General features: G+C 39.2%; 1 protein-coding gene across 1 annotated transcript in view; it reads right to left on the bottom strand.

Moving 5' to 3' along the window:
- Window positions 1-7,341: 7,341 nt before the first annotated feature.
- The window catches only part of hbs1l (HBS1-like translational GTPase), a 39,360-nt gene continuing 32,880 nt past the window's right edge, over window positions 7,342-13,821 (bottom strand). The window contains exons 14-18 of the mRNA XM_033648541.2: window positions 12,362-12,452; window positions 12,145-12,253; window positions 11,894-11,994; window positions 9,784-9,928; window positions 7,342-8,175 (exon numbers count right to left, since the gene is read on the bottom strand). Coding sequence (XP_033504432.1) covers window positions 8,164-8,175; window positions 9,784-9,928; window positions 11,894-11,994; window positions 12,145-12,253; window positions 12,362-12,452 — 458 coding nt within the window. The 3' untranslated portion in view covers window positions 7,342-8,163. The remainder of the gene's footprint in view (window positions 8,176-9,783; window positions 9,929-11,893; window positions 11,995-12,144; window positions 12,254-12,361; window positions 12,453-13,821) is intronic.

Raw genomic sequence — 13,821 nt, 5'->3', positions numbered from 1 at the left:
GAAAATTAGTGAGTTAGCTTGCTAACTAGGTTGGCTACGCTAACAAGAAGGCTTGCCAATAGACTACAATATTAGTAAGTTAGCTTGCTAACTAGGTTGGCTACGCTAACAAGTAAGCTTGCCAATAGACTAGAAAATTAGCGAGTTAGCTTGCTAACTAGGTAGGCTATGCTAACAAGTAAGCTTGCCAATAGACTATTCGTGAGTTAGCTTGCTAACTAGGAAGGCCACGCTAACCTAAGTAAGCTTGCCAATAGACTAGAATATTAGTGAGTTAGCTTGCTAAGTAGGTAATGTTAGGCTATGTTAACAAGTAACACATCTTGTCCACTACGCAGAGGATTGTGGGTCAGAGCAGCCAGAAAGCATTCTGGCTTACAAACTGAAAAATCGGACAATATGCAGTAGTACATCCTGGTAGTTTTGGTATACCGCATTTGACATAGCCTACTATGTATTTACACATACTAAATCTTTTTCTTGCACACTATAGTATGGTAGTATGGGTATTGGAACGCACAGAAACACAGGTGCGTAAATGTCGACAGTGCAGGCAGTGCAGTTGCACTGGGGCCTGTGGGGGGCCTTGAGAATGCTCGCTATCTTGCAACTACACCTGTGTGTATTTTAGTTTTTAAATTGCATTAAAAATGGTGCCATTTGCTATAAAATGCAAACCCGTAACTGTCATAATTTTATTTTCATTTCTGGGTAAAACAGACAGTAGCAATCTATAACAAAATTAAATGCTTATTCTACAAAACACTATAAAGTCTCTGAATAAACTATATACAAAACATATTAATTAAATTAATAATTTATTATTCTCTTTGATATTTTGGTTATATACAGGTATGCAATGGTGACTGTTAGATAATGTGTGTCAATGTTGTCTGATTTCCAGTCTATATTTGATCATGTGACAATACTGTAGCTTGTTTTGGCACAAAATCTGTCACAACTAGATTTAAATGAGAGCAGCTGCTGTCATTAAAGTATCTGTTTCTACTCAATATTTTTCAAAAATTAAAAAAGCTATTTCAGTCATTTTTGTTGGAGCTTCTCTGTATTGAGCCCAATTAGGGAAGACTGGGGTCAGTTGGCATGCAGCTGTTAAGTGGTCCTTTGAAGGTCACTGAAACAAAAATGTCAGCCTATCCTTATGAGTTGTATTATATCCTATGAAAATGCACACCCAATGGTTCGTATGATATCCTATGAATTTGCGCCCTGTGAGTGACGTTAGGTAGTTAACGTATAGTCACATACTTCACATAAAGTTAAGTTAGGTTAGGTTAGGTTTGGTCAGCTAACGTTACTGTGGTTAAGTTTAAAAAAAAGAAACATGGTGACAACGTACCTTAAAATGACTCAATGTTCCACAGCTCCAAACACCAGTTTCCTGGGGAAAGTCCCAGGGGAAAGACCGGTGTTTTATGACCCAACCACCTCACCAACCTTCAGCCTTTTTTGACCGTGTCCTTTATTCTTTACATGACGGTAGCCATCACAAATACCTGGATTATACACAAGTAACTGGCTCATGGTTATGTGCAATAATTTTGGTGCATTACTTTTCAAAGGAAAACATATGAACAGTTTATGAGAACAGCCTGAACAACAAAATGTTTGCTGTCTTGACCTGCTCTCATCTAGTGTGTTAAAACATGTAAAAGTCATGAACTTCTTTAATAAGGGTAATTTTAGTTTTATAGAATTGAAACTGTGTTAGAGATATTGGAAATGTGTTACTTCTAGTTTATAGATGAAGAAATCGACTACATTTTGATCTCAAATTTGAAATTGTGATGAGCGATGGTAGCTAGCGAAAATAATTTCATCACAAAGCTGGTAGGTACATCTGAATGTAAATTTAAGGTAAATTCTGTTTGGGTATTTTGAAAGGGGAAAAAAGTTTTTAAAGATTTAAAACAATATTTTTATAGTTAGTTCATTATCATTATTTTAAATAGTCAATTGCAAAAGTAATTAGACATTTCTATGATAAATGGCTTGAAAATGGGAACGTTTTATTGTTTGACTTGTTAAAATTGTTTTTATTGGTTTTGTTATTATATAGTTAAAAAATATTTATAATGAGATCATAACCTTTCATTTGATGCTGATTAGAATATTCGAAATAAATGTATTCAAATTAATTAATTTATTCTAAATAAATTATGCCAGAGAAATACGGCAGAGTGGAAAGTGTGTCAACCAACCCCAGTCTCCCCTACAAGCTTGGACTCCTTTATGTTAGATTAAAAGTGAAGCTCATTCAGCTCATTCTTGGCCTTGGAGAAATAAATTAATGTAAGGTGAAACTGACTTCAAATTCAGGCCACAGTACCCAGAAACTCCACCTGCTGACTGAGCCACACTATTGCCAGAAAAAAATGTTGGAATTGTACGTCTCTGAAGACCTCAGATACGTTACATTGCCACATAATTATGTTTCGGATATGTTGAAACTTTACATTTCAACAATGCTGTGGTTAATATGGTTAGAGTTAGGCACAAAAACAACTTACATATGGTCAGGAAATTATCATGTTTTGGCTTAAATTGCCACTGTCCCATTAGGAAAAGCACAAACTGGTTGTTACTTAAGGGTGCTTTCACACCTGCCCTGTTTGGTTCAATCCAAGTTAAGTTCATTTGCCCCCTAAGTGCGGTTCGTTTGGGCAGGTGTGATCACAGCAATCACACTCAGGTGTGCACCAAAACAATCAGACTGAGACCTTCTTGAAGAAGCGGTTACAAATGAACTCTGGTGCGGTTTGTTTGTGGTGAGAAGGTGTTCCGACCTGGCAGTGAACCAACTGCAGTCACATGACACATTGTTTGGGTTAAACATGAGCATGTTACAGTCCTGGAGGATTATTAATGTGCACCTCCTCCTGTACTGCCTTAATATGCACATTCAGCACATCCAATGCATCAAAACATTGTTTTCTAGTTGGAGCCGCGCCTCGTTTTCAAACTGTATGGTTTGACTAAAATGAACAATGACAGCAATATAGTCCACGATGAGCAGCACTAAAATCAACCTGCGTAGTTGTCCCTCCATTGTGACATTAAAGTGTCACATTTATCTTCTTCAACGTTTTGTTTACTTCCTGGATTCTTCCCACATGGAAATTCTGACCAGTCAAGAGCAGCTTTCTCGTGCAGGCATTTGATCTGGTCCACAAAATTAGTCCCTGATTCGGACCAAAGCAAGACAACTCCAGGTCTGGAAGCACCGTAAGAGTAACTCTATCCTCCATCCCCTCCATTGCCAGATGACACAGTCAGCTCATACACTACATCATTCTAGAAAAGCTGATATGAAATGTGCAACCACACATTTTGGTGGTTTGCAGAAATGTGCAGCAGCAGCTTTTTTTTCTGGTAACTGGGTGATGTGAAGCTCCAGAGCGATGACTAAATGAACCGATGAAGTTTTGTTGCGGAGACAGATGAGCAGCAGGTCTGATGGATCAGTATTCAAGTACATGCCGAGCACAAGTCTCTCTGCTTCAAGAATTCTTATATAAATGTCAAAGATTAACCCCTCACATGCTCAGAGGAAGGCTGCGGCCTTTAACTCACCAGTAAATGTCCACGTCATGTATTGTGTCCCTGAGCACAAGAAGAAATACTAACCCACACTTGAAGGGAAAGAACTTTTTGTCATGACAACACCAAAGTAAACTTCAAAGTGTTTCACAGCAGGCTTGTTAGATCATGGCGCCTTTAGTGTTTGTTTTAGGTTTGTGTACACTAGTGTGTCAACTGTGTGAAACTCGGGTTTTAGAAAGTGCTTATTCAGAGAGGCGACTTCTGGTGAGGAAGCTGCAGCATTACTCATCCATTTACAGAGAAGTTGATTCATCATCACGGTACGAGCCGCCACACTAGCACTAACAACTGCTCTTATCATTCTAGATGCCTTCAGGGCCCCTCAGAACGTCGATTTTAAGGTTTTGTATTTCAAACATGCTCCAAGGTGACTTTGCTGGCCTGATGGAAGCTGCACTTTCCACACCAAATACTTACACACTGATCTTTCTGTGTTGTAGGTAAGACTTATAAAGTGTGTTGTTTAAATGCATAAGTTGCTGAACACTGTCATGCACAGCCTGGTGGAAATTCCTCTACATGAGGCTTTTCACTGGGTTGAATTAAAAGACTGCGATGATCACTGACATGGACCATCATCAGTGCAAAGCAAGCAGCCTTCTTGTCAGATGTCTTTCGATCAGTGTCTGCTTGATCTCTCCGCTGCTGTTGTTCTTTTTTCTGGAGTCTGAAATAAGTCATGATCGAGGTCTTTGTGCAACTGCACACGCTGTACTGAGTCATATCATATAATCAGCCATATTAGATTGAATGATTGTCAATTAGCCGTACGTGTCAACTTTTACAGAGACGACAGAATCACCTAAAGCAGGTCCACAGAGGACACAGTAACCATCTAAGTTGCTGGTGCGTCAATCACAAACACTGCCAAGTCATGAATACAGCAAAACTTAAAAAAAGAATCATTAGTATAACTATAAAGGCGAAAAGTAATCTCTGTCTTTCCTTCACACATCTTGAGAACCGTTCATCTGACCTACTTCACACTTGGTGGTTGTACTGCTACAGACCAAAGGAAGTGCAGTATTGAATTTGGTGGAATTTGGACACAACATGTTCAATATTAATAAACTTTGAATAAACACCCAAACAGCGCTCCGTGTCTCTAGTGTAGGCGGGGCTTCAGGGCTCTGCAGACCATCTGCAACTACACTGAGGTCAACTGAGCCGTCGTTGGCAAGTACACAGTCAAACTAGCATTATAATGCTGGAGGATGATGGATAAAAGGATAAAGACAGATCCATACTACAGCAATAATTTCTCACATTTGATATACGGAGTAAAAACGGCATTATATTGCACATTATATGACATTCAAATCCAAAAATACTTAAAGTTATTCTACTGTCCCGCTTTTTTTTTAAAGGGGGTAAGAAAATAAATTATAATTATTATTTCATCTTTTTTTTTGTTGTTGTTCTCTTTAAAGTGTATATGAGTTTCCAGAATAATGCTATATAAATCCTATTATTAGGGTCCGAGCACCACTTAAAATGCAAGGAATTCTTCTTCTTCTTCTGACAAATGAATTGCCTTTTTAGGAGGCTTAACATACTCAAAAACTCATGAAACTTTGCAGATATACCAGAACTGGTGAAAAATTTTATATTTTAAGGGTCTCATGCTCGCGTCCCAAAAAAATCGTTCAGTAGCGCCACCTACAAAATTTCAATGAAACAGCCCCCGGAGCTGGTTTAACCTACGTGTATGACACTGGGTAGGCATGTGTAACACTCCGAGACGTACAAAAAAGCCTCTTGGAGGCATGCTCTAAACCCAACAGGAAGTCGGCCATTTTGAATTTACTGTGCAATTTTGGTGCATTTTTGGCCATTTCCAGGGGTTCTAAATTAACGAACTAGGTATTAGTAGTAGTATCAAATAATCATCATTGACTTGTCACTAAAAAAAAAAAAGTCCTTATTTTATGAATTTTTAATGGATTCTTGTTCAAGATGATCCATGTCAAATTTTACTGTGCAGTTTTTGAGAAATTTAACTGCAAAGTCAGCTTAAACTCCATAAAATATTTTCCTAATTTCCTCATATTACATGTTAAAATAAAAAATACTTATTCAGTTGTATGAATTTATCAGTGGATTCTTGTTCTGGATGAGGCTGACGATGCCCGTCTCAAACTGCATGTGATTTTACAGTTCACAGTTTTTCAGACATTTAAAGGTAATGTCTGATCAAATTCTATTCGTAATTTCCTCATATTAGACGTTTAATTTTAAAGTCCTAAATAGGTTACATGATTTTTTTTAATAAAATATAGTGCTGTGGTTTGCATATTGTGCTGTGACAAGAATCCATCGTACATTCTCTGCATCACCAGCCTGTCGCCAGTGTCTATGTACGCACACTTTCCTGTGTATGCGTGCAAGAAGTATCGAGATTGCTCACCATTAATCAGAGTGCGGTTGTGCTGCTGCCGTGGTCCTGCCAGATGCCTCCTGCTGCTGCTGCTGCCATCATTAGTCATTAGTCATACTTCTACTGTTATTATACACATATGACTATTGTCACACATGTATACTGCTTTCAACATATTGTACCACAGTAGCCAGAACTATAACTATAATATTATTACTTTCAATAATGTTGTTGTAAGCTACTGTCATTACCTGCATCTCTCTCTCTCTCTCTCTCTGTCTCATTGTGTCATGCGGATTACTGTTAATTTATTATGCTGATCTGTTCTGTACGACATCTATTGCATGTCTGTCCGTCCTGGAAGAGGGATCCCTCCTCAGTTGCTCTTCCTGAGGTTTCTACCGGTTTTTTTTTCCCCCGTTAAAGGGTTTTTTTTGGGGAGTTTTTCCTTAACCGCTGTGAGGGTCGTAAGGACAGAGGGATGTCGTATGCTGTAAAGCCCTGTGAGGCAAATTGTGATTTGTGATATTGGGCTTTATAAATAAAATTGATTGATTGATTGATTGATTGATATAATCTGACAACACCTTCGCCACACATTTCTGTAGCTAATCTAATCTAAAATCTAATTAAAGATCTAATATCTAAATATAGATTCATTCCTGGACAACCCTCGTAAACGCAAACACGCCATCTGACATTATGTACATGAGTGTAGGGTTTTTGCGGACAGGAAGTGAACCCCAAGTCACCTCCAAGTCAAATTTCTATTTTGAGTTTACAAACATATTTACATGTATTTTTATTATCTAATGGAAAACATAAAGGCAGTGATGTTTGTTTTGGGATGAATTTCACTCTTTCTGTCGACTATATGTTTGTTAAATTACGATCTCTCATGTTTCCGGTCTCTCAACAGTCATGGAAAAGTTTGTAAAACTGGAACTCTGGTCACCGCAGTTAGACATGCATGTATCACCTCAGAGTCCACAACAGGAAACTGTAATCTGTTTACAGGTTTATGTGTTGCAGGCATTTTTTTAAAACTCTAAACCTTTCTCCACGCATTCACACTGAGATGTGTCTTTTGCGGTGCTTTCCACTCCAGCGGGAACAACCCCAGCTGTGTCACCGTCGAACCTGACTGGAAATGATCACCTCTCCACTCTCACTTCCTACTTGCTTGTTGGTGTGTATTTCGACAGACAGAAAACTCCCGATTTCTCCACATTTTGATTTCGCTGGCGGATGCTCTTTTTTTTTTTAAAGGATTCTTTTCTTCTTGTTGATAAAAAAAAAGGGACACTTCAAACTGCTAAAATCAAAAGTCGAACCACAGATTACTGATGTCATGTTCATTTTGCATCATCGTCCTTCACACCACCTTCACCAACACATGGAGAAAACAGAAACACAGCTCGTCCTCCTCGTCTTAGCCGAGGTTTTGATTGAAAAAGAAACACAGCTCAAAAAGCATGTTGGTGCTTTACTGTAGAAGAATTTCAAGTCTTATTCTTTTTACATAAATGAGAATTACGTCTCTTTGTCCAGAGGTGGAAATTGAAGTTTCCCTTTTTGTTCATAAACTTTGCTAGTGTCCCCTCGGCTTTGTCATGTGAGATGGAAACATTCTTAATGGTAAAAATAATATCAAATGTTTTGCTTTCAACTGCACAACACAACACCTCACTCTTTCATTTCTGTCTGAATTTTAAATCAGTCATTTCAGGTCAGCGGTTTTGATTAGGAGAGCCTATTCATCGATCAGCAGTGGCGCCTTCCTGAACAGTACAGTGACATTAATCACTGTGGAAACCTTGGCGTGATAAAAATGTCTTTCAGAGTCGGATTATATTGATTTGACTTGATGAAACAGTGAATTTAGAGCGACAGGGTTTTTAATAACAAGCAAACAGGCAGACCGCGGGGAAATGTGAAGTTTGACGGAGGAGGCTGCTCAGCGTCTTGCCACGTGGTATCTGTGCAGTTAGTGTCGATTGGAGCAGCCAGGCGAAGCAGCCGCTGCGCTGGATGGAGATGTGGATGGATGAATGTGACGCTGAGTCCATGAGGGACATCGTTTGAGGAATTGCACTTTGTCTCTGGCTGCATGCAGTTTCCTGTGCAGGGTCTGATTGCCTCTGCGTCGATGAGAGTGCTCGTCATTCTTTGATCTGCGGGGAGGGAAAATCAGAAGGACACTTTATCAGAACAGGTAATATCATCTTTTAAAAAGATATTATTGAGCATACTCAAGCTCACTTTTTGTTTTGTATTTCTCTGTAATGTAGCACAGTGTTAACAATGTTACTGATACTATTCTCAACTCAAACCATTGTGTTGCCCCCCCCAAAATATATCATTTAATAATTATATTAATATCCTAAACATGCAGGCGACTAGTCGACTAATGGCCCTAAATGATGACTATTGGTCGACTATAAAAATACGTAGAGTACAAAGGGGCATCACATACAAGTAGTTTAAAATATCTACCCATTTTTATCCAGTAGCACCTAAGCTAGAGGCTTTTCTCATTTCCCAGTTTGTACATCCTTGATTTCTTTCCGCGCCTCCTCTCCTCAACTCTTAAGCAAGGTTTACGCTTCTGCTTACCTATGACACAGAGGGCTGTGCGGAGGCGTTGCGTCCCTCTGCGATCTACGCAGACATGCCACATGCACCTCCAAAAAATTGTAACCACGAGTCAAGGCAACACGGACCACAAGAGCTACGACTGGTCCTTCAAACTACATCATTTCCGGCATTTCGCAAGGTTTTACTTCCTGCTGCAGTACCACAACACCGCCAAGTCTCGATTGTTCAATGTCGATCATTTCGAGCTCCAGCAACAGGCGCACAGCAACTGCATGCACGTTGCAGAAGCATAAAGAAACTTTTAGTCCCTCCCACCTGAGATGCGAGCAGAGGAGGCAAGGAAGAGACACAAGGAGAGAGGAGTCGAGGTAACGGGCCCTTCAAGGAGCAGTGTGTAAGATTTAGGGGGTTTTATTGCCATCTAGTGGTAAGGACTGCAAATTGCAACCAGCTGAAACTCCTAGCTGGAGTCCCTTCACTGTTCATCGCTCACCTCATTTCTGATCCAGACGTTCAAGGAGGTTTTTACTGGAAGCTGAATTATCCACAGAGGTCTCTCCCTCTCCAAAACAGTGACTGAAACACTGAATAAAGCTGTTTAACTTAAAAAAGGGGGGGTTCCGACGCTCTAGTTGTGGAAGGGCAGCTAACTATAGTAGCCGAGTAAAGACTCGAACAGCCAGTGTTTGATTTGTCTTTTCCGGGACGCTGTAGAAACATGGCGGTGCAGCACGGCAATCTCTACTGACGAGGACCCACTTCCTGTGTAGATATAAACGTCTCGTTCTAAGGTAACAAAAACACGGCGATTCTTTTTTTTTAGATGATTGTACACTGAAGAAAATATACTTATTATATTATATGCCATTTCTGCCAATATATCCCTTGAAATCCTACACACTGGACCTTTAACAAAATGAGATGTCCATGCTGTTTCATACGTCACAGTTGCTGAAAAGACTTTGAGGAAGGATACACCTGCATCCTCACTAAAAGCTCCTGCAGCGCGCCTCCTCTCTCCTCGTTCTTCTCTCTTTGACATAGATTTCAGGAAGTGAGACATCCGCCAAGATGGTACGCTGAGATCGATTTCCAGGTCACAGGCAGGAGGACGGAGGAGAGAGCGGACGAGGAGGAACAAAAAAGAGGAATGAGAAAAGCCTCAGATATTGTTCAGACTTTACCTCAGTGACAACCCCTGCAGCGATGGTTGAGCCAACATATCTGAGCATGAAGCGTCCCAGCTCCTTGTAGTCCTTGTATAACTCTAATGACACCGGCCTCTGAGTCTGGATCTCCACGATGGCGTTCATGCCTTTACTCAAACACCTTCAGAGAACAGAAGAATACAATAAATCTTTCGTGTCCATCAGGGTGGAAAATTGTCTTTGGCTCATCAAACACAAGAAACAGCAACATAAGACGCAGATAGGCGGTTAGTGATGTGTCGTATTACACATTAAAAACAGATCATGTTGATGTGTGTGAGATCTTTTCAGTCATTTTGTTGAGTTGAGAATATTGACGACACCTGAGATGAAGGATGTCCTAAATAAATACATTTTAGCAGGTAAGACACAGAATAACACACCCACCTTACACTTTATTACAATTTTGTCAATTTCTTTTCCAGAAAGAGCTCGTTAGTGAAGTTAATGACATTAATAAGGGCGTCATAAAAAATGTGGTGACAGAGACATGTGCTTGCTTTTCTTGAGAGGCCCCTATGTTTGAACAGTTGTTGTTTTATTGTGGATTTTTGTAATTGTTGCATTTTAAATGTGTTTTGATTGGCTGCCACCTCAGCCAGGTCTCTCTTGTAAAGAGATTTTTAATCTCAATGGGACTTCCTGGTTAAATTAAGGTTAAATTAAAAAAAAAAAAAAAAAAAAATTTAAAAATTGAAATTTTTGAATTTGTTTAAAAAGCTGTCCAAAAGATGAAAAGCTTACTAACACTGTTCTGGAAATATTTTAACTCATATTTAACTCAGATCTCTTATCAAAGCAGACAGTATAGTCACTTTCATTCATTCCCCTTATTAAAACCTGCCAAAGTTAATTTTCTGTAAAATATTTAGGACATAAAAAATGGAACACTCTCAATCAGAACCCAGATCAGTCCTTAGCAATATTTTTAAAATAAAAATAAAAAAATAAGATAATCCTAAAATTTGTACAGTCTTTGGTACTTTTTTATTGTGAGTTACTTATTTTATTCTATTTATAACTATTAAAAAAAAAAAAAAAGATATTCAAAATTATACCAAGTTTAAGTTTCTTGTACTTGATGGTTATAATCAAAATTAAGAGACCCCTGATAAGCTTTAAAAGCAGGGGTGTCAAACTCATTTTAGTTCACGGGCCACATACAGGTCAATTTGATGTCGACCGGACCAGTGAAACCACCGCATAATAAATAATAATGAAAATCCTGAAAACATTTATCCGTTTACAAAAGAAATGATTCGACAACAACTCGAGATATCCTCAGAAAAATTATGTACAAATTCAGCATTATGTCTCCGTTTTTCCACATTCAAATTGAGTCTACTACTCACTTTCATGACGTGCATTTTTTTCATAATTTTCCAATAAAGTGGAAGCTATTGAAGGAGCAGGTAAAGTCATCCCTTCCATTACAAACCATTTGCAGTCAAGGTTTGTCAGTGCCTCAGCAGCAGGGTCCCACTAATTTTGTTTTAAGATAGAAGTCTGATACAGATTCTTTTGGACTGAAGCTGCTGGTTGACAATATTTTACACAATGTTCAATATCTTTAAATATGACCACAGTAAGTAATCATTGCTATTTTCAGAGAGCTGTGTTTTGCTCAGGGTGGAGAAGCCTCTGAAGCAGTATTTTACATTAAGTATCTATTCACTCTTTAAACCTAAAACTGAAACCTCTCTGATGCACCTTCACAAGTGCATCAACATCAGGTGTGCAAAGGCATCTATAGGGCCGGATTTGGACCCTTTATGTGCTACTAAAGAAATCAATCAATAAAAAAACAGATGTCAATGATCTCACAAGAATTTGATTTCCAGCATTATTTCATTTCTTTGATCTTCTATGTATCATATTTAATAACGCAGAAAGTACTAGGAAACGCTTTTTGGGGAAAATTTTAACGTGTTGAAGATGACTTGATCAATCCCTTCGGTGCTGGTCTCAGTTTTTGATTTGGAAAGAATACCTACAGACAACTCTTCATGATCTGAGTACACAGTAAAGACAACCCTGATGTGTTCTGTATATGTGTAATATAAAACATAATACAGTGCTCACTCACTTTGGTTTCTTCTTGAGGACCTCACCGCTGCTCTTGTGTAGAACACTAATTAGTTTTCTAATGGTGGCCGGCTCGCTGACGGTTTGGTAATGCAGCAATACCTACACACACACAAACACACACACACAAGATGAACAAACATATTCACAGAGTGAAAAAGAAACAGAGCTATAAGCCTGTACATCCAGCACACATATGAAAGTAACACTAAAAAAGCTGTTGGTAATATGACTGTGTTTGCAGGCACTTACTGGGAAACCTTGTGTGACTGGGACTTCGATATTAAAGAGAAGGATTCTGGCTCTGAATCGAGTACACACTCGAATAGGCTCCTTGGGATCGCAGAACACACAGCCCACGCTGGAAGAAAGCAGTTACCTCTAAATATATAGTCTGCATGACCCAAATATAAACATGACAGATATCACCACTAAATATCTTGAAAGCAAAACATGACATTGTGTTTACTTGATCTTGATGATGTCCATGCCTGTGACTGTGAGGCTGACGTGGTCTCCTGCAGCAGCCCAGTCCAGAGCCTCGTCATGTAGAGTTATACCTGCAGCACAAACAGACAGAGTGTAAGTCACCGAACCACCACAGGATGGCAGTGTTTATCACCACTCAGTCAACAAGCACACTCATTCAGAGACGCACAAAAAGGCGCACTCAGATGCAGGTGTGCTTGAAGCTGGCGTGCAGTTCACTCAGAGTTATGAATGCCAGTACAGCTTAGTGAAGAATCCTGCCTGAGGAAGTGTCTTATAATCTGTGGTCCTGTATCCAGAGATGTTGCAGTGCCATTGATTGCTTCCTGACACCGATACTGTTGTGTAATGTAGACACTGCTGACAGCAAACATCACACCATTTACCGGAAATCAATTCTTCTTCATGGCTCTAAAACAATAGTTGCCAGTGGCCGCACAGGCTACTGTTTAATGCCCTGTCTACATGTATGTAAACAAATATATATTCCTCTACATTTGGCCTCTTGTCCACATGTTAACACAGCTTTATGTCCCTGACAGACATTTTTCGAACGCCTTTTATGGTATAAAAATGTTTTAAACTCTGGTTATTTCATATCCATGTGGACATGTAAAACGGAGCATTTGGGAGACGAGGACAACAACAGAAACAATAAAAACGGTGGACTAACTTCCTGGTTTATTCACATTTTGTTAGCACCACTTGGACGAATGACTACTTTACATTTAAACTCAGTATTGCTGCGATTTCTTGGACGAACAGAGGCGTGTGCTGCTCCCAGTGTCATCTGGTCACCTCAGTGTCTACAATTTTAAGTCTGCCAGAAAGTTTTGGATCATCAGGAGATGGTGGAAAAATTTCAAATGTGAGATTGTGTATGAGACAAAAGGATAGGCCCTGATTAGGTCTTTATCTCCTGCAACTGCCTGTTCCTTTAAAGGTGCAGTGTGTATGTCTGTATCTGTGTATGTATTCTTTGTTTTCTTTTGTTGTGCTGTAGAGCAGTTTGTGTTGTTAAAAAACATGTGAGATGTTGTCAGAGGAGTGGAAAGGAAAACTTCTGCATGTCCAGAGCATCACTTCCTATCTTTGAGTGAACTCCACCGTCCTAAAATGAAAAGGGGAATAAATAAATGGTGATGACATCTCCAGTTGGTGTTTTTAAAGGTGACGTTAGCATGTACACTTTACTACCTGTGTGTGAGGAGGGGAGAGTGCTGCAGACGTGTGTTTGCGTTTTAGTGTGAGATATTCTGTCAAACAAAGATGTTGACAGATTATTTTTTTGTTTTTAAACGGAGGGGGGAAAAGATCTGTTTTAACTGAGAAGTATATGAATATGTATAGATGCAAAGGAGAACTGATTTCCAGGGAAACTGCTGTTTTATCCGCATGTGAAACTACTTTAAAGTGTATTCATAAATTCCGCTGTAAAGA

This window comes from Epinephelus lanceolatus, chromosome 13 (assembly GCF_041903045.1).
Source record: "Epinephelus lanceolatus isolate andai-2023 chromosome 13, ASM4190304v1, whole genome shotgun sequence".
In the NCBI taxonomy this organism is placed as follows: Eukaryota; Metazoa; Chordata; class Actinopteri; order Perciformes; family Serranidae; genus Epinephelus; species Epinephelus lanceolatus.
The sequence above is the reverse complement of the archived record's forward strand: the minus strand, read 5'-3'. Positions and strand labels throughout refer to the sequence as shown.